General features: G+C 37.6%; 1 protein-coding gene across 1 annotated transcript in view; it reads left to right on the top strand.

Moving 5' to 3' along the window:
- The window catches only part of LOC139940429 (uncharacterized), a 141,305-nt gene that overhangs the window by 87,938 nt on the left and 31,093 nt on the right, over positions 1-22,274 (top strand). Inside the window, exons 11-18 of the mRNA XM_071936671.1 lie at positions 5,638-5,906; positions 8,841-8,983; positions 12,949-13,204; positions 15,847-15,986; positions 17,225-17,927; positions 19,303-19,458; positions 20,509-20,734; positions 21,980-22,201. Coding sequence (XP_071792772.1) covers positions 5,638-5,906; positions 8,841-8,983; positions 12,949-13,204; positions 15,847-15,986; positions 17,225-17,927; positions 19,303-19,458; positions 20,509-20,734; positions 21,980-22,201 — 2,115 coding nt within the window. The remainder of the gene's footprint in view (positions 1-5,637; positions 5,907-8,840; positions 8,984-12,948; positions 13,205-15,846; positions 15,987-17,224; positions 17,928-19,302; positions 19,459-20,508; positions 20,735-21,979; positions 22,202-22,274) is intronic.

Raw genomic sequence — 22,274 nt, 5'->3', positions numbered from 1 at the left:
TCTTGAATAGTCATGAGCGACCACAAAACAAGCTGCAACTATTTTTAATAGTAGTCCCAACTATAGCTTAAAAACATAAGTCGCGACTCGACTAAAGCAATCAATAGTCGTCACTTTGACACTAGTCGCACTACAGGCTTGTCACTTGAAAGAAATTGATGTTCCAATGTTTATAGTTTTAATTTCAACACTGACATGATTAGGTAGAAAGGAAAATTGTTTTTAATTATAGCAGTTGCTGACCTTCTGTGAGAAATGTTTGTGTTGTATTTGATTAGCCCAAGTTGTTACAATTGAAAAAGCGATCGTCTTGTTTTAAGCTACATAATCCATGTCATGCTGGGTTTAATATGACAAACACGTCTCAAGGAAATGTTAGTGTTAAAGGCACTGGACAATTACTTAAAATAATTGTTAGCATAAAAACTTACTAGGTAATGAGCAATGGAGAGCTGTTGATACTAGTATAGTGAGAAACGGCTCCCTCTGAAGTAACGTAGTTTTTGAGAAAGAGGTAACTTCTCACTCAAATATGAAAAGACTTCAGGTCTGAAGCCTTTTAAGGCATCTGAAAGCACACAAATTGAATCAAGGGTGATTTCCCTTCATTATTTTCTTGTTTTCTTTATTTTGTTGTTTGTTTGGGTAATTTAAAGGAAAAGGTTGATTTTTGAAAGTGAAGACTAAGGAAAATGTTGTAATTTTGTCTTTAATAAACCACATCTTTGTCAAGTAAAACCAATTAAATTTATAAAACTTATTCATGAGGAATTCATTTGTACATTTCAAGGTTGTTAACTCTTGTAAAACATAAAGATTCTTTAAAGCCATTATACACTTTCGGAACAGAAGAAAAAATAAAAGTTCACAGATTTACAAAAAACTTACAGGGTTTACAGACGGTAATGGTGAAAGACTTCTCTTGAAATATTATTCCATGAAATGCTTTACTTTTTGAGCAAACATGAAAACAATTTTCAATTCTCGATATCGAGAATTACGGATTTATTTTAAACACATGTCATGACACGACGAAACGTGCGGAAACAAGGGTGGGTTTTCCGGTTATTTTCTCCCAACTCCGATGACCGATTGAGCCTTAATTTTCACAGGTTTGCTATTTTATTTTATATAGAAGTTGTAATACCTGAAGTGTGGGCCTTGGACAATGCTGTTTACCGAAAGTGTCCAATGGCTTTAAACAGCTTCTTTGGAAGTAAAAGTTTGTTCCTAAACAGTCGTCGGGCATTTCAAGTAGAAGTTCAAGAAATTGTGTTCCCATTGTTGCTAATCTGTCAATACAGGGCATCAGGGGATGTCAAGGTTAACAACTCGGCATGATCTCCAAACCCAGCATAATTTGTCATTATACTGAGCAGACTGTTCACCCAAGATTTGTTTCTCAGTCAAGGTTTTGAGTTTTCAGACACATTAGGCCCACACTCAAAGTATGCTTATTAAAGGAAGATTTATAGCAGCATCATCAGATTGGTGAAGTGCGCTTATATCCCCTTGTTTTCAAAAACAGTGAATACTTTATTAGGAAGTAGTTTTAAGTGAACTTCAAACATTATGTTATCAGAATGATTTAGAATTAAATTAGAGTTAATTTAGAATATCCCCATGTTTTCAAAAACAGTGAATACTCTATTATTAAGAAGGAGTTCTAAGTGAAACATTTATCAATTTGATTTATAATGAACCAATAACAAGTATTTTATTCCCTAGTCTGCCTTTATGCAGTATGAATTGAAAATGTTGTTAAGATTGCCCCTTTTCATTTTTTTAAATGAAAGTAAAACGGGTTAGATGATGACAGTAAGGTGTACACCATGAGTGCAAACACATTGGTCCACGATGTCTATTTGGCTTACACATCATTGTGTTCATGTTGCAAATAAAATTAACTTCAGACAGTGCGTGGACCATGGTTTCTGCCTGCTGATTGGGCCGGACTGTATGTTATTTACAATATACAGCGTTGGCTGATTGGATAAAGGTCGGTATACATAGGTTCTCAAAGGCAACATATTATGTCTTTGTGTCAATGTACCGACACCGGGTGGCGCCAGGTGTTCTTTTATGTGCGGTTAAACATGCGCCTTGTACGGCGGTGCGCCGTGTCTGCTGACGTTTGAATTTTTTGGGTCATTTTAGCGTCCTGCGCCTTGTCCGCCGAGCGTCTTATCCGCAGGAAAATACGGTACAACAGTTTTGTTGTTACTTTATTTTGAATTTTAAAATGAGGTCAACAACTAAACATAATCTCTGTGATGCACCCACATTTCTCACATCAATCGACATGATTTTGTTTCACTCATTGAGGACACTCATAATTGAATTTCCATCTTTCGCAGAATTCACTTGAAGCCAAAGTTACTGTTGGAATTGTGTGGTGTTGTTGAACATTCTGGGCAGTTGGGTATCTCTGTGTTGAATACCTTTAGAGTATTGCAATCATACCATGGTCCTATCCAGAGTGATATGGCCTGACCCTGCCGTGGAGCTCCCTGCGGGGCTTGCATTATAGTTAATGTAGTAGTGTCTTAGGTCTAGGTCAAATAATGGGTACAGTGTGGCTTCAGGTATGCAACTTCTTATGCCATTAACTTCTCTACATCAAAACAATTTTTAAATTTATTCATTCATTTTTTTAACCATGGTTTTGAGACAGTCGTCATTAAATATTGTATTGCGTTGTGATTTTATTGGAAAAGAAATTTATGAAATGAATTTTTCTTTTTACTTTTTTACCTTTATTACAGAAAGATTGACCTTGACGATTTCAGGTCGAGTTTTGTTTTCCATTTGGAAAAATTTACATTTTGTTCCGTAATTTCCACAGGAAATTAAAACATGTTAAAGTGCGACGATTGTGCTCAACATGTTTGTAGATCAGCCCCATTTCTTTATACTAAAAGCTGATAATGAGTTGTACACTTATCATCTGCATCAAAAGTTTCACTTTATTTTTTTTTTATCCACCGAAAAATGTCCAGGCTTTGGGTCTCTTGGTAAAATATAGTGTAAAAAAAGTCACGTGAGCCCAACTTCATAAAGCTGTTAGATTATCATTCTTGACAAATTTCTTATCTAAGCAAAATTTGAGTGGGGTACCAGCCACAACGATGATAACGTAATGTAATTTTCACTGGTAACCTGTGTCTGACAAGCAATACTATTCTGTGCTTAGCAAGTTGTTGTGCTTCGTGGCTGTAATAAAAATTGGCCCACAGTCTATAAATTGCCCTAAGTACGAAGGTAACAACATGTATTTTAGCTTGTCAGGTTGATCATCGTGGTACTACATATGAACTTGTAGTTTTTCAATCATTTGATTTGATTTCAATTGCAATCCCTATGGCTGAATGCCTCATGTATGTTTACCCTCAGGCTGCACTAGTTAAATAACCTTTATCATTCCATTGAACCGTAGGGGTTCTTTGTGTTGCATACTCCTTTTTTATCCAGTTCCTTTTTTTGTAAGTTTGTCCTGTAAGCTCTTGTATGCCAACTTAATGCAGCTTGATTTGAAACTCACAAAAACAACTTGCCTCAAAATGGGCAAAGTATAGGAATACGTACTGGTAATGTCAGGTTGTAGGATTGAATCAGTGTATTTTTGGTACATCATGTCTTCGGTTCGTGTGAGTTTCTTGAAGCAGGTAAACACACTCAGGAGAAGGCAAACTATAGGTAAAGAGATTTAAGTATATTTTTTTTCTGGTCATAAAACTAAGAAGGCCTCAAAAGTGAACTTAACTACTGTAGCACGCAAGCCTGTTGAAACCTGTCAACTAGGGTGCTTGCTGTACTGTTTGAACCAGAAACACCAGGGTTAACCCATACACTTCTGTGATACATTTTTTGGCTTTCTTTTACATTATGAAAAAAACGTGACAAAAAAATTGTCTTGCCTCTTTAGTAAACCCTATTATGAATCTCCCTTGTAATTTCGCCCATGGTCTTGGCATGTCAAAAATGACAACATCAAAATAATTTAATGAGGTTTGATGCATGAATGGTACTGATTAAAGAAAATTACAAAATAAACATTTTCATTATCTGAACATTTCTTCTGATACTGATAAATTTGAGCCTAATTGATGTGAGAATATCTGAAATACTGCAATGTGAGAGAAATTGTCTCCAGCACTACAGTTAATTATTGGATGGTCAAACCTAATTTGAAAACATAATCATAAACACAATTCATGACGATAAGCAATTATCCATAGCCTCCCCTTAAAGACACTTGACACTATTGGTAATTGTCAAAGACTACATTGTAGCCTGCACAATTGGTGTATCTCAACACATGCATAAAATAACAAACATGTTAAAATTTGAGCTCAATCGGTCGTTAAAGTTGCGAGATAATAATGAAAGAAAAAACACCCTTGTCACATGAAGTTGTGTGCTTTCAGATGCTTGATTTCGAGACCTCAAAATCTAATTCTGAGGTCTCAAAATCAAATTTGTGGAAAATTACTTCTTTCTCAAAAAATACATTACTTCAGAGGGAGCCGTTTCTAACGCTGTTTAAAACTACCAACCTCTCCCCATTACTCGTTACCAAGTAAGGTTTTATGATAATAATTATTTTGAGTAGATACCAGTAGTGTCCACTGCCCTTAAAGATGTTGCAGGTCTTGAAAGGGCACTGCAGTTTTCCTCAGGTAAGGGGTACTTCTGTCAGGAAAATCTAATGTTTATTACATTTTTTCAAAAGGGCATCACAGCAAAAACACAGGGCACCACGGCCATTGGTTGCTATGGGTGCTGTGGGTTAGTTCAAGGCCTGAACTAATTAAGTTACTTGAAAAAAAACTTTACAAAAACCATAATGTATTGTACCTTTAAGTGAATGATGTATGGGCACAGCTGACCACTGACAGGTATAGGAATCTGTTTGCCTTTCCTATCGCCAAACATATGCATTAAGAAATTATGTACAGATGTGCAATATAGGAATTTATAACACATAATAAATAGTTGACATGAAATTCTTAAAGTATGACTGTCGACAGTCTGAAAAAATAGTTGCTGGTGTGAGAAATGCTATAGTACAGTAGCGTTAAAGGCAGTGGACACTATTGGTAATTACCCAAAATAATTATTAGCACCTTACTTGGGAAACCTTACTTGGGAAAGAGTAATGGTGAGAGGTTGATAGTATAAAACATTGTGAGAAACGGCTCCCTCTGAAGTGAAGTAGTTTTCGAAAAAGAAGTAATTTTCCACGATTTTGATTGCGAGACCTCAGATTTAGAATTTGAGGTCTCCAAATCAAGCATCTAACGCACACAACTTCGTGTGACAAGGGTGTTATTTTCTTTCATTATTATCTCGCAACTTCGCCGACCGATTGAGCCCAAATTTTCACAGGCTTGTAATATTTTATGCACATGTTGAGATACAGCAAGTGAGAAGACTGGTCTTTGACAATTACCAATAGTGTCCACTGTCTTTAATGGTTCATAAATGACTGTGCTGCAAATAGACTGTCCATTGAAAAAGTACTATTATGATGATCAACAACATCTTGAACTTAGATGAAGATTTAACAACTGTGCCCATTAGACAAACTTTGTATTTGTTATGAATTGGATTCCTTTTTATCTTTATTGCCCACAGATAAAGCCAGTAGTCCAGATGTACCCCATCTTCTCCAAATGCAGACTTCCCTCTATCAGGAGGAATTTGACCGATGTCGAAGACTCCTTCACTTCCCGGAAGAGGTTGCGCTAATTCTAACGGAAACAGAGCATGCTCTCTTTATTGAGGTACCCCCAGCGAGTTACGTCAGACAGGTCACCAATAACCGCAGCCAGGGGCCTGAGTTTATAACAGGGGATGAGACGGGGAGCAAGACGGTCAAAGATCTGCATCTCAGGTTTAGAGAGGTGATTGTACTAAATTTGTTTCCCCTTTCTGTAACTTTCTTTAGAAAGTGGGTTCATGTGTTGGTTTCTCTGTAGTTTTCAAAATGGTTGAAGAAACTGTTTATGTTTTTATTATATCTTCCTGGAATGAAATTAAGAAATCTTCAAAAGTTACTTACACTGTACATTAACCTTTAGGTTTGAAAATAGCGTGAAAATAGGATATTGAAGAAATGTAGGTTTTAGATGTGGGAGGGAAATCATTACAGAAAAAAAATTAAAAGTTCACAGATTTACAAATAACTTACAGGATTTACAGAAGGTAATGGTGAAAGACTTCTCTTGAAATATTATTCCATTAAATGCTTTACTTTTTGAGAAAACATTAAAACAATATCAATTCTCGATAACGAGAGTTACGGGTTTATTTTAAACACATGTCCTGACACGGCGAAAATAAGGATGGGTTTTCCCGATATTTTCTCCCGACTACAATGACCGATTGAGCCTAAATTTTCACAGGTTCGTTGCTGTATATAGAAGTTGTGATACACGAATAACAATAATAATAATAAGACTTGTAATGCGCACATATCCACCCTGCTGGGTGTTCAAGGCGCAGTAAAACCAAAAACAAAACAAAAACAAAACACAACACAAAGAAAAACAGACACAACAAAATTAGTCATTGAAAACCTGTGACATAAGATAAGTTTTGAGAAGAGACTTGAATTTTGCAGTACAAAGACAAGATCGAAGATTAAGTGGTAGAGAGTTCCAGATGCGTGGTGCGGCTGAAGAAAAAGACCTGTCACCCCATGAGTGTCGAGACTTGGGTTCAATGAGGAGAAGCATAGAACTTGATCGAAGATTCCTTGATGGAGTGTAAACTTGAAGCAGTTCAGAAATATAGTGGGGAGCCTTGCCATTTAGAGCTTTGTGGACAATGAGCACCAGCTTGAAGATGATTCGTTGAGAGATAGGGAGCCAGTGTAGTTGTTTCAGAATGGGGGTGATAGAACAGGACAGACAGTGTCACAATGCAGGCAGCAGTATTTTGGAGCCGTTGAAGTCGGGAAATCTGGTTGTTAGGAAGACTGTAGAGAAGAGCATTGCCGTTGTCAAGACGAGAAGTAACAAGTGCGTGAATGACCTTTTCAGTGGCACTTTTGTCCAAGTACTTGCAAATCTTACCTATATTCCTGATGTGATATGATGACAAACGAACAATGTTGTTGAAGTGTGAGCCTTGGACAATACTGTTTACCGAAAGTGTCCAATGGCTTTAATCAAGAACTGAAAATCCAATTCACATGGCAGGCTCCCGTCTGGAGATTCTGACCAATCAGATTGTTTCTGCAAATTTTTGACTCATTCACCATAGGATGTATACAAACCAATGAACAAGATTCTCATGTCTCTGAAGGTTTATGTCGAGAGTTAATCCACAAGAGGGCGCTATTTCATGCAATACTGTGTATTGACATCAATTCTGGAAGATAAAAAATCATGATCACTGACGATGAACAAAGTCTTGAAAGAAACCACAATATGCACAAAAGGCAACCTGAATTCTCAAAATGATGTAACACAGCTGCGGCAAGAGATGCGGTTGGTATCCGCTGTCACCTCAGTTAATTTGGATAGATTCAACATTTCTATGAAAGTACAGTGTACAGTTTTTGTTAAATAATATTCATAAATACCTCAGACAGTTTCACTTTTCCTATTAGTGGAGAGCGTGTCACGTGGGTGTGTATAAACCTTTGTTTATGACCAGTAAAAAGTGTTGAAACATGGGCGTGACACGCAAGCTTGCACCTGTGCTTATAAGACAGTTTCTTCATTCCTATTGGTCGAGAGCAACGGCCGGGACAGTTGTGCCACATCACACTATACGCCCGACGCGCACAGCATTCCCTTATAAGGAGTTGTTTACCTGAGGGCGGTGGAGGTCCTTACCATTTCAAAGCTTGAGGGGTGCTGTGTTGAAAGAAATCATTGATTAATTAGAAATTTTGCTTTTTGACCAAGAGTGTTGATGTTTTTTGACTGAAAAGGTATTTATGAATGGGAATCAAAGTGTGTTGAATCGGTTTTCAACTAGTGGTTTAAACCACTGAGGCCTGATAATTTACCTTGACTTCGTCTCGGTAAAATTATCAAGAACCAGGCCCTTGTTGGGTCTAAACCACTAGTTGAAAACCTCTTCACCACACATTGATTCCCTTAATAATAATAGTGGCAATTTATAATGCGCCATGTCTGTCTAAAAGACACTCCTGGCGCAGGAGAGATGCCGAAGCCAGATTGAAAAGAGAATAGTTAAGCACAAAAATAAGTTTTCGAATGGGTTTTGAAGCTTGAATAGGTAGTGATTTGTCGGAGTTACATGTATGTTGCTGTTTTCTCAGCAAGTACGTAGACACTGTAATCATTTATATCCATGTAATGGTAGTTGCCTTCTTTAAAACCATTCTTAACTGAGGGTTTATTTCACCAGGGAATCTGTGGTCGTTTGAAAGCTTTGTTGTCTGCATGGTTTTGCTGTGAGGCAAGTTTATATGTGCAGCCTTTCAGGCTCTGTGGCAAATTTCATCTTCCCTGTTTGTTGACACTGGTTCAAATTACGTCATTCAATCATAAACCAGGTGGTATCATTTTGCAATTGTATTTCTTTTGATAATCATGTTGGGAATAATGTACCTTAATTATGCACATGATGATATATCAGTAGAGCGCCCTCACCTAGAGGTAAAAAAACCAACCGTTTATGGCCAAACTTGTGCGCCACGCGTACAAATCTATGCGTTTTGATTGTTTCGTCAGATGGCTGCTGGATGACGCCAATGTATAAGGTGTTTTGGTACACCACATCTATGATGGACACAAAAACAGATAGAAGTGTGCTTTTCCGATCTGAATTTCTCGTTTTATTTATTTTTTTTTCTTCAGGTGAGTGACTGGGTGACTGAACTGATCGTTACCGAAGGTGAAGAGAACAAGACCACATTACTCACTAGTCTAGTGCAAGTTGCAAATGCCTGCTGGAATATGGGTAATTTCAATGCTGTGATGGAGATACTAGACGGGCTAAGGTAAATAATAAACAACAACATCATTCTGTACTTACGGTCACGATGCTCTATGAACAGTGTGAAGCTCGGTTCATACTTCCTGCGAATGCGATTCAGTAAACGAATGTTGACGTCACAAATTCGCAGCGAATAATTCGCATCAGTTGACTGTTGTTTACTCTTGCGAAACATTCGCTGCGAAGACAGCCCTGTGCCGTCAAAACTCGTACTGCATTCGCAGGAAGCATGAACTGGGCTTTAGTCTTTACTCATCAATTTAGTACCAGTACTCACCGTCCTTGCATCTTGGTCAATATCGTTTCTGTTGTTTTAATGTGGGTTGTTAATTTTTCATTACTTTTCATTGGTTTGAAAATTAGCATACATCATCAAAATCATCTTTCAAACAACTTGCCTTCTAAAACTCTCTTCTTATCTCTGCCTTCTTATGAATATCAGCTGGTGTTGGGTTTTGCAGTGATATTTACATGTGTATGTATTCAACAAGTTCTGATTAATTGTTTGAAAACTTGGTTGTAGCATTTTTAAGATTGCCATCAATTCATGTCTTGTTAAAATGACTTGTTAAAAGTACTTTTTGAAAGAACAAAACTGTTTAAGTCAGGCTGACTTGAGTTAATCAAAATCAGGAAAGTCACCAAACACCATTTTAATATGCTCAATGGCCCAATTTCGTAGAGCTGCTTTTAAAAGCAAAACAAATTTACTTACTACAAAATGGTTACCAGCGGAAACACCATTGTTTCTGTTTATTTAAGGAAAGAGAAATTTATGAAGCAGTATTTTTCTGCCTTGGCAGCTTCAAGAAATTGGACCATGATTTGACCTACTTGGCATTTTCTAGCTTTGTTTATCAGGGGGCCGTCAACACCCATGTGAAGATGTCTATCTGTAGTGGTTATAGAATGCAACATTTTTATTGCAACTGCACTTTTCAATTACTTTCTGCATGCACCACACTACACTGTAACGATCAACATTGCTGTGAGGTTGGTTTGCTGTGTACAAGTAGAGGTACCATTTGAAATTAATTAAAGACGTCCATGTTTTCATGTGTGTAGGTATAGAGAGGGTATTATTTAAAGACACTGGACACCTTTGGTAATTGTCAAAGACCAGTCTTCTAACTTGGTGTATCTCAACATACGCATAAAATAACAAACCTGTGAAAATTTGAGCTAAATCGGTTGTCGAAGTTGCGAGATAATAATGAAAGAAAAAAAATTCTCTTGTCACACGAAGTTATGTGCTTTCAGATGCTTGAATTTCGAGACCTCAAATTCTAAATCTGAGGTCTCGAAATCAAAATTGTGGAAAATTACTCGAAAACTACGTTACTTCAGAGGGAGCCGTTTCCCACAATGTTTTATACTATCAACCTCTCCTCATTACTCGTTACTAAGTAGGTTTTTATGCTAATAATTATTTTGAGTAATTACCAATAGTGTCCACTGCCTTTATGTAGGTGTAGTGAGACTGCATACAGTTATCTATTATACAAATATCTATTGGGGCTTTGCCTCAAATTGATGTGATGCCAAATCACAACAATAATTTTGCAACAAAAAGTGCAGCAATATTCCCTCATAGTAGGTTTAATGATCTGAGTGCTATTTTGTTAATACATTCCAAGCCTGTGATTCTTTGCCATTGTTTTAATCTTTTGGGATCAAAAGCAGCTGCAACCAGATTGTACAAAAACATGAACGTGATTCTGCTCATAGAAACTGCAAATTGTCTGTGCAGTTAATCCTACAATGTGATTCCATTTCAGCTAAAAAGGACATCATATGTTGGTCAAGTAATAAAAGTGACATTTTACTTAGTCTTTAAGGTAAAACACCACGTGATGGTTTGAATAAATATGTGCAGGAATTTTAACAGTGGTGCGGCATTGTTTATCACATCTAGCAATCTATATCATACATTCACATGTAGGTGATGATTGTGCTCAAAAGCAACATTTTTGCAGGGCAATAACAAACCTTAAATCATGTGTCCTAATAGTAAATTATTAGAAGCATTTTGCTGCAAAGTAAAAACAAACAAGGTTGCATGTTTTTTTGCCATCATAAATCATGCCTTATTTACAAACCTGTAGATATAGAGTACAGCTCCATCTATGCAGCTTTGGTTTTAAGATGCGTTTTTCTTTCCACTTGAACATTGGACCTTTATCTTTCCCTAACCATGGTTGTGTTCGTTGACTAGCAAATACAAGATTCTTCTATTTTATTTTGTGTCTCTCGTGGAAGCTCTTCTTTTTTTCCTATTGATACTAATTTCAAAAAACAGTGAGAGTTTTTTATTTTTTTTTGGTAATTGGCAATGTAGTTACTTAAACATTGTGCCAGCGCATCATTATTAACAAAAGTAACTGTTTTGTAGCGGTCTGCTTGCACTTTACCTCACTCCATAGGAGGAAATTGTTAATTGAAAGCCTATCGGAATTTAAAGTAGGCCTAGCACTAGGGTTGTCTGGGGTTGTCTGCAAATGATAAGAATCAGCATTTGACAAACACTGGTTTTCCAATTAAGATGATTTTGCATACGTATTAACAATAGTGTGTTGTATTGTTAGAGCACGTTTATCTCATAATTGGTTTCTGGGCTAATGGTGAAAGTCAAGTCTTCTTGGTGTGTTTGTGCTTCTTGTTTATACAGCTTTGTATTTAGCTTACCTTTGTAAAGAATAGCCCACTAATTAAATCATCTCCATAGTTAGATCAGATCTACAAGACCCAATTTAGCTCTACCTTGTCGATGTACAAAATCTTTTCAGTCAGAAGCCCTTTATCTTTATACAGCCATCTTGTTAATGTCTGTTCTAATCCAATTTGAAGGCAGTGGACACTATTGGTAATTACTCAAAATAACTATTAGCATAAAACCTTACTTGGTGAAGAGTAATGGGGAGAGGTTGATGGTACAAAACATTGTGAGAAATGGCTCCCTCTGAAGTGACATAGTTTTTTAGAAAGAAGTAATTTTCCTCCAATTTGATTATGAGACCTCACATTTATAACTTGAGGTCTCGAAATCAACCATGGGTTTTTTCTTTCATTATTATCTCGCAACTTGGACGACCAATTGAGATAAAATTTTCACAGGTTTGTTATTTTATGCATATGTTGAGATACACGAAGTGAGAGGACTGGTCTTTGACAATTACCAATAGTGTCCAGCCATGTATTTCACCAAACTCTTCCTAACTTAGGATTAATCTTAGGACTTAGGACGAGTTGAGTCCCGTACCCAAATACGTAGGAAGCATTGAACCCATCCTAAGTTAGGACGGTTTACTCTTCCTTACTTGAGTTAGGATAAATCTTAGGGTTTCGTGAAATCGGTTGCAGTGTCTTTAAGGCTGTGTCTGTCTGCATTGGCGGCTACGACGGCTATGGCTAGATTTCCACTTCATGCATTGTAAAAGTACATCTTAGCAGCACCCTTAGTAACAATTGTAGCCGAAGCTGTAGCCACCAATTCTTATCAACAGCTTCACTAAAACAGATGCTGAAAGAACAGTCTGATCCCTTTATATAAAATGAAATTAAAGCTAATACTGTCATTATGTATACAAGAAACCTGACCACGCAAATGATAAAGTGCTGTCTCATTAAGCCATTTTATTGATCACCAGGGATGAGATTGTTCAGTCTTTTGGCTGAATTCAGACTTTTTATGCCGGCCTGGTGAAGAAAATCAGACAATATGTTTTTCCACAAATAAAGAAATCCTGCACATTGGTCTACTTCTCTAGTGCTTTGGATACTGTTTCCAAAAGCTCCTTGGAATCTATAACCCCAGGGGTGACCAAACGGTAGAAATGTCATCATTTCAACATACCTTTGAATTTGTATCCAAGTTTCAGACTTTTTCGTTACTAATGACTCTCACCTCTGGATCAGTCACACTTGAAATAAACTTTCCCCATCTTGGTACCATCTTCGCTGCCCATGCAGGAACTTTTTCGATTGCTCCAGGTCCCTCCTAGTACGTCCACTGTTTCAGGGCTCCGATGAGGGTGATGTCGAGGCCATGATGGCATTGTATGAGTCCATCAATAGTAACAACATGGAGTACCGAGACGCTGTAGACCGGGCAATCTGCATCCCTGGATGTAAAGTGGTCCCTTACTTTGGAGCATTCCTGAGAGAGCTTCAATTTATCTTCGAAGAGAACTCGCCCATTATTGCTGTCCCAGAACCAACAGATAAAGTAAGTAAAGAATGGCTGCTTATTTGATTCATTCTCACAAAATGTAGAATATGTTGCTTAGTAAGAACAGTCTCCTGACAATGACTAGAACAAGCTAGTCAGAACGTTTAGAACAATGAAGAACTCACTTAGTGGTAGTCAAGTAAATAACGAACCACTACAGCTAAAGTAGTAGTCTCGGCCAATTTTTCCGCCGAGGTAGCAGTTAACAGCAGGATAGTTCTTGTCGGAACTGAGAAGTCTCCTGAATTCTGAAAATCTACTCCGTGGTAGTAGAATATATTGCACGACAGTTCTCGACGGTTACCCCAAACCAAATAGTTATGTAAGAACAGGTTACCTGCCCAAACCCCATTTTGTTTTTTGTATACACTTTTGAGACTGGTCCCCTGTAGTAAAATGTACATGTAGCTCATTTTTGAGCAAAGGAATTTGCTGAGCAATATTTTTTTCTCAACATGTCCATTATGTAATTTGGCCCTGATGAGCTTTAAAAATTAAACACATGTTTATTACAAGCCCAAATGCAGTGAAAGTTCAATGTGTCTGGTTCCCTACTAATTTTGCTCCAAGCAGTTTTTGTCTAGCAGCTCTATTTATGTTGGCACGCTTCCAAATCTGACACAAAAATATGAGAAAGAGGTTGATGAAAATAAGTCCTTCAAAAGTGAAAGGCGAATCCCCTTTTTCACATAGCGCCTCCTATAACAAGTAAATAAATAAATAAATAAATAGACATAATCCATCCCTGATTGATTCTCTCATAATCTTCACAGGCCTCACAACCTGAGCAAAAATATGAGGTAAAAATTGAACAAAATAATAATATTTACCAAAAGTAATTATTGAAAAAGCAAATTAAAAATGTTCTTGATGTATGAGGAACAGGTTGGAGTGATATTGTCTATAGGTCTAGATAGATTACCTTCAAAACATTACACATGTCGGAATTGTAATTTTAGCTGCCGGGAATCATTTCTGCAAACACTAGTGGAGAGAAAAACTAATTAGAGTAGCTCTATCCACTTCTACCTACGTATCTTTCCCAACGGTGTCATGTCTTGATTAATGAAATGTGGGCGAGGGGAAAGATGTTTGTGTTTTAGAAAGAAGCCGCTGTGGATGTTACAAATCAGATTAAGTTTTGTAATTTACCAAACATTGACATGATTAGAAAGGTGTTTTGATCAAGAGAAGACAGAAGCCGGTGTTGTTTTGGTTTGATTGTTTGCTCATGTGTACTGGACATACATGTGAAAACAAGAGATATATGTTAATGTTTAACTTTTATTTGTTTTTGCGCCAATAAAAAATGACAGAGAAGGGTTTTAAAGGAGCATAGATTTATTTGTGTTCCGTGTTCAAAATAGATTATTGCCACATTCAGTGGTTTTTCTTTTTTTCTGTTTATTTCCTCATAAATTGTTTTCAATGGTTTATGAAGAAAAAAAGTGTAAAAAGAAATTCAAATCTAAACTCAATTGTTTTTAATAAAAAACAAATTCCATAATGACACTCTCTGAAGAAATGGCAACTTTTGCTGATGGTTTAGTGTGATCAAAGGCACTGTCCACCTTTGGTAATTGTCAAAGACAAGAGTATCCCAACATATGCATAAATTAAAAAACCTGTGAAAATGTTGGCTTATTAGTTGATCGTTGAAGTTGCCAAGAAAGTACACCTTGTTGCACAAATTTGTGTGCTTTAAAGGGACACATTGCCTTGGAACGGACGAGTTGGTCAAAACAAAAGCGTTTGTAACCGTTTTTTATATAATGCATATGGTTGGAAAGATGTTTTAAAAGTAGAATACAATGATCCACACAAGTTTGCCTCGAAATTGCGTGGTTTTTCTTCTACTGTGCGAACTAACACGGTCAGCCATTTATGGGAGTCAAAATTTTGACCCCCATAAATGGCCGACGTGTTAGTCGTCGAGGTAAAAGGAAAACCACGCAATTTCGAGGCATGTTTGTGTGGATCATTGTATTCTACTTTTACAACATCTTTCTACCCATATGCATTTTATAAAAAACGGTTACAAACGCTTTTCAAAGACCAACTCGACCGATCCAAGGCAATGTGTCCCTTTAAGATGCCTGAGAAAAGCTTCAGTCGGCTTGTTTCAGATTCAAACATTTGAGTTAGAAATCACCTCATTCTCAAAAACTATGTTACTTCAGAGCTCTGCATTGCTTATTACTATTAAAGTATATCTTAAAAGAACATTACAGAATTGGTTTTTGCTAAAGAATCAGTTGCTGGCAGTGTAAGCACTATATGTAATCCACCATATACATAAACTGATAAACCTGTAGAAGTTCTAGATCGATCGGTCATCTGGGTCACGAGAAAATAGTGAAAAGCGATTAAACATTTTTGCATGACATCGATGCAAAACTAAAACGAATAAAGCGCTCAGTGAGCAATAAACTCCAATCGGAGAATTTATTTATTTCTCATCAAGTTTGATATTTCAGACAGAAATATTTCAAGGGATGTTTTTTACTATCATCATCATTAGACCGTGTAGTTTTTATGTAAATCTGTGATCTTCACGATTTTTGTAACGTTCCTTTAAGTAATTACTGAATGTTTCCAGTGCCTTTAACCAGTGTTATTACTATGTGAATCTAATCTAGGACTTAGAGAGTGATACACAAACGACTATGGATTATTCAGGAATTCTACTCAACACTGATAAGATGATGAGAACTAACTGGGTACTGAATGATATCAGGCTGTGCCGTCAATCTGCAGACAGAAACAGAGAAAATGAAAGGTATGAAAGACTTACACACAGACACACACGCAGACAGACAGGGGGAGGATACACAGTTATACTTAAAGGCACTGTACACGTTTCTGGTAGTTGTCAAAGACCAGTCTTCTCACTTGGTGTATCCCATCATAAGCATAAAATAAGCCTGTGAAAATTTGGTCTCAATTGGTCATCAAAGTTGCGAGAAAATGAGGAAAGAAAAACACCCTTGGTGGACGAATTTATGTGCTTTCAGATAGGAATAAAAGACTTCTAGCTAGAAGTCTTTAATTATTTTAGTGAGAAATAACCTCTCTCTCAAAAACTGTCACTTCAGAGGGAGTCGTTTCTCACAATGTTTCATACTATCCACAGCTCTCCAATGCTTGTTACAAGTCAGTTTTTAAGTTAATAATTGTTAATAAACGTGTACCTTCCCTTTAAAGTACTTAATGATACTAGGCTGTGCTGCAATCTATAGAGAAATACATTCGTATAGTGGAAATGATTAAAGGTAAGGGTGGCACACAGACACACCGACAAACATGACAATACTCCAAATGCATTGACAGCAAGCATGCAGTACCCTTTTCATGACCTGTGAAGTATCAGATTGTTTAGATTTAATAATAATATAATAATAATAACATCGAAGTCTTATATAGCGCACGTATCTACCAAACAATGTACTCAAGGCGCTGAGTATGTACAAACTTTCAGAAAGATAGGTTATTGCAGTGATGAATTTTGAGACCCAATTAGTTAGCACTTTAAAGGGTTTACAAAGGCGCATACAGCAGTCACAGCCAGGAACACCGGGGCGATCCCCTTCTCTTTTCGATAAGTGCACTGGGTTCTTTTACATGCGTTACACAACACATGGGACCAACGGCTTTACATCCCATCCGAAGGACGAAGCAATGGTCAAGTGTCTTGCTTAAGTACACAAGTGTCACGACTGGGGATTCGAACCCACACTCTGCTGATCAGAAACACCAGAGTTTAAATTCGGTGATCGTAACCGCTCGGCCACGACACTTCCACGACACTTCCATTTAAATCCGATATTCAGTTCTTGTCACTATTCACATGTTTTGTCTTTGTGTGATGAGGACAAACCTGTGTTCTCCTTCTAAGCACTGTTAGTATAAAGCAATGTGGTCAGTAAGTAAAGAAAACAAAGTTAACATTGATAACCTGTCAAATACATAGCGTAAAATGTTGTATAACTTTTTTTGTTTTTTTTAACTATTTTTCAGTGAAAACAAGGAGGAGGATACCAAGTCAACAGGTAAAACCTCGTACATTACATGTGATGATCAGGAATACCCATACGACCCTATCCACCCAGTACCCAACCCTCATCATATTGAGATTATCCCACATCATCTCCTAGAGAGGGACCTCCATCTTCTACAGTGCATGCATCACGGCACCACGGCTGTCCACTGGGATGAGGATAAGTCCACCATGTGCCAGCTGCGTCTGGACCCCACCAACAGTCTCCTGGTCTGGTCTAAGGTGTCAGCCAATGGGGATGATTCAGATAGTTCATTGGAGTCTGTACTGTGCAATAAGTACAATTCAAACATCATAATTTCTAATGGTTTCGAAGAGGGATACCTAGACCTGATGAGTGCTAAGGATGTGTTTCTTGGGGACCAGGAGGTGGATTGTAGCTCCATTGCTAAGCGGCATAACCTATCTGGGATCACCCAGGGAGAGAATTCCTTCGCTGTGCTGTACGGTGGCGGGATAGTCGACAATAGACTACTTCATTTTGTCGGACCTAGTAGAACGGTGTCCCTGTGGGCTTATGGTCTTCGTGCTTTGATCAGGGCCATTAGGAAACAACGGTTACTTACAACGGATCGAAGGATTATGTGGTTGCAGCGAGAGTACCTCAACTCATTTTTTGAATTTGGGAAATGTGTGGGACCAACACCTTTGGAAGCAATAAAAGTAAGTACAATTCAAAACCTAGTTAATCAAGGTTATACTGTACAGGGCTCAAATTTGGAGGGAAAATCCTTAATATTACACGCCTTGTAGCTCAAAATATTTACTGGGCCAGAAATGATCTTACAAGACCAGAAAGAAAATGAGAACAATCTTCCTGATTCCGAGGGTAGATTTCACAAAGAGTTAAGACTAGTCTTATCTCGAGTTAGGACGAGTTACTCGTCCTAACTTAGGACTAGCCATACGTTCTTAATATCTCTTAGGACTAGTCCTAAGTTAAGACTAGACCTATACTCTTTGTGAAATCGATCCCTGGACACTATTGTATTTAACGTGTTTAATTGTATAATATTTTAACAAGCACCTAGGCATGTTTCAGAAGTTTATCTCATTTTTTTCTTTGTTGATATTGAGTACTTCATAACTCAACAGAACTGAAAGACATTCATGGGACTCAAAGTCATTTGGATATAATTTGCTTTAATTATTACACAGTGATTTATTGTTACTCAATTGAAACCACAAACGAGCTGGATTATTAATTTAATCAAAGTTTACTGGCCTGACACTAAAATCAGTGGTCTTGGGCCTGTGGTCAAGTGTAAAGTTCCAGCCCTGCTGTATGGTATTGGGTTTGCCCTAAACTTGTTCAATGACTAGCCAGTGGGACTAGTTATAGCTTTTCATTTTAATAGTCAGTCAGCTTTTTCACTTGATCTATCCAGGCGGAGTGCTTGGTGTGTATTTTGACTGGTGCTAAGTTGTTTTAATTGGCATTCATAAATACCTCAGACAGTTTCGCTATTCCTATTGGTGGAGAGCGCGTCAAGTGGGTGTGTATAAACCTTTGTTTATGACCATTAAAAAGTGTTGAAACATGGACCTGACATGCGAGCTTGCACCTGTTCTTATAAGATAGTTTCTTCATTCCTATTGGTCGAGAGCACTGGCTGAAACAGTCGTGCCACATCACGCGATACGCGCGACGCGCACAGCATTCCCTTATAAGGAGTTGTTTACCCGAGGGCGGCGGAGGGCTTTACCATTTCATAGCTGGAGGGGTGTTGAGTTGAAAGAAATCATTGAACAATTATAATTTTTGCATTTATTTTACTTTTTGACCAAAAAGTGTTGATGTTTTTGACCGAGAAGGTATTCATGAATGGGAATTCGTCTCGGTAAAATTATCAAGAACCAGGCCTTGTTGGGATGAAAACCTCTTCACCACACATTGATTCCCTTATTTAGCCAGGCAGAGAACAGGGAATACTGTTGGAGAAACATATTGAAAACCAAGTAATCATTCTTGGGCTATGACATTGATGAGTTTTTTCATTCTTTCAGTGTTGGATAATGTTGTCTTGTCTCTGCTCAGGTTTTTGGAGGAAAGAATTTAGCAATGAAGAAGCTGCCAAATGAAAAGAGTCAGAGTGTCGACTCGTTGTCTTCACACAGTAAACCCCTGACTGGATACAGCTCACCGGCCAAGAAGATAGTCATCAAGCAGAAATCACTTATAGCAGCTCAAAAGGTCAGAAAATAGAACATTCATGGAACCAGCGATAGTTTCATTTCAAAAGGTGGTTGAGTTTTTAAGTGCTAAAAATCTGGAGTGGTGTTTTTTGCGTGTGTAGCTTTGCATGGCAGGATAATTGTGGTAATACAGGGGTCATGTACCTCTGTCAAGTTTAGTGGTGGTTCTGAAAGAAACAGGTGTACTGTAATTGTTGTTTACACATGTACTTCAACATCAATCCCGTAATTACAATATCGACTCTTACATGCACATTGTGGAATTCAAAAGAATGATCATTGCGCTTCAAACATTACCCCTGGTCACTGGGCCGTATTTTTCATTCCTTAACCATTTCATCTCTCTAGGGAGTATACAGCCTGTGCTAAGCTTGGGCGATATCGATTTATTTTATTCATGATATATCGCCGACAATATATCGCGATATTCGATATAATCGCGATTAATCAAATTTGACATCATCAGTCTTAAAACTCCAAGTGAAAGTTGTAGAAGAGACAGTCCTAGCATAAGAGAGGTGTTCTAATGACCTATTCTTCTGGTTTTACTCCAAACCTATGGGGTGCAAGATGTCTCAGCTAGCAAATACATCGCGATATTTAATCGATATATCGATATATCGCGATTATCGCGATATATCGCGATATATTGATATTTCGATTAAAACCAAATCCATCCGATATCGAAATCGTGTCCAAATTAATATCGCGATATTCGATAATATCGTGATATCGCCCAAGCTTAGCCTGTGCTGCCAAGTTTGTAGCGCACTAAGCTACATCAATCATAAGAACCATCTCTGCTCTAACAGGTACCCATTTATACCCTTGGGTAATGAGAAGTAAATATAGTCAAGAGTCTTGCTCAAGGACTGTGTCATAACCAGGATTCGAACCCACACCCTGATGACTCAGAAACCAGAACTTGAGCTTGATGCACAAAACTGTCCAGCTACAACAAGCTACAAAGAGGGAAAGGAAAATGCAAAATATTATTCATATTATAAGAATATCATGATTGACTGTACCCTCCTTGGCCTCCCCGCAGGTTTCTGACGACAGCAAGCTGAAGAACAGAGGTCGAAAGTCTCAGAGTTTCAAGAAGAAAGCTATGAGGAAGATGTACACAAGGTCAATCGCAAGCGACACGTTCCAAGGGTCTGCAGAGGGTGATGATTCTCCATCATCCAGCATGGATATACCTGATGGATCAAGAACTGTTAATGATGATAGTGGGGTATCAGAACTCAATGGATCAATGACGGAAGGAAAAGGTTATTATAATAAAGGCTTCTTAGATAGCACGCATATCCGTCACTCAGTGACGCTCAAGGCGCTTTAACATGCAGTATTTTCCTGCTAAGTATAGGGGACTACGTTTGAGTTATGAGAACTACTCCTTTCCCATGTGTAATGGTTTACAAGTTGCTATGGCACAGCATGCAGCCAATCAAACCAGGAACGCCGGGGCGAACCTCTTCTCTTTTCGATAAGTGCACTGGTTTTTTTTTGCGTACATGTACCTCACACAACACATTATCCTTCAAAGAATTCCATTAAAAAAGTATCATACTAAATGCATTTTGAAATTGACAATTATGAAGTACATGTAATACAGCTCAAAATGTTAAATAAACACTTCAAACCTGTCCTATTTAACAGGAGTTTTCCTAATTTCAAGGTTTTATTTGAAGTTTTCCCTTTTCCTTGGAAGTGGAAGTCATACCATCAAGGCAAGAAAGCCATAGTACTGAAAATGCACAAGCCTCATAGGCTGCTCATTTGTGCTGATCTTGAAAGTGTTTAAACCCTGTGTTTAAACCCTGTGTAGTCATTGTGTTGAGTTCCCCTGTATACTATGACAAAATTGCTCTTATTAAGATCAATTCAATTCAAGAATACATTTATTTCCATACTCTCATAAAAGAATAACAACAGTTACATGTATTACGGAGTAAAGCAAAACAAGATGGTTGTATTTTTAAAACAGATTATTCTTGTTTAAAGACACTGGACACTATTGGTAATTGTCAAAGAATAGTGTTCTCATTTGGTGTATCTCAACATGTACATAAAATAACAAACCTGTGAAAATTTGAGCTCAATTTGTCGTCGAAGTTGCGAGATAATAATGAAAGAAAAACACCCTTCGTCACACGAAGTTGTCTGGTTGTGTGCATTTAGATGGTTGATTTCGAGACCTCAAATTCTAAATCTGAGGTCTCGAAATCAAATTCACGGAAATTACTTCTTTCTCGAAAACTACGTCACTTCAGAGGGAGCCGTTTCTCACAATGTTTTATACCATCAATCTCTCCCCATTACTCATCATCAAGTAAAGTTTTTATGCTTATAATTATTTTGAGTAATTTCCAATAGTGTCCACTGCCTTTAATATGCAAGAGCCAAACTATTTGTTCACCTTTCAGCCTCAGTTTGGTTACATTGGGTTTATAATGGTAGAGAAAGACAGGATGGCTGCATTTTTAAAATCTATTTTTCTTTTCTTCGCCTGACAGATTACGACACAACATCAGTTTCAGCATCCATCCTGACTGATCGAAGTCAGACTGATTCTACAAGAAGTAGGACAGACTCAGCCCGTAGCCATACAGACTCAAGCTATAGTGAAGTAGGACAGGAATACCCACTCTCCCATCACCCACGAAGGAAGTCACCCAGTTTGGGTAGTGTGGGAAATCAATCACTGCTTACTATGAATTCACAGCTTTCATTCACAGGTACTTATACATTTATGCAATACTCTTACGATTTTGTCAATTTTTTTCTCCAGATTTTATCATCTTTTTCTTG

This window comes from Asterias amurensis, chromosome 8 (genome assembly GCF_032118995.1).
Source record: "Asterias amurensis chromosome 8, ASM3211899v1".
NCBI lineage: Eukaryota > Metazoa > Echinodermata > Asteroidea > Forcipulatida > Asteriidae > Asterias > Asterias amurensis.
Note: the sequence above shows the minus strand (reverse complement) of the source record. Positions and strands in the feature narration are given on the sequence as shown.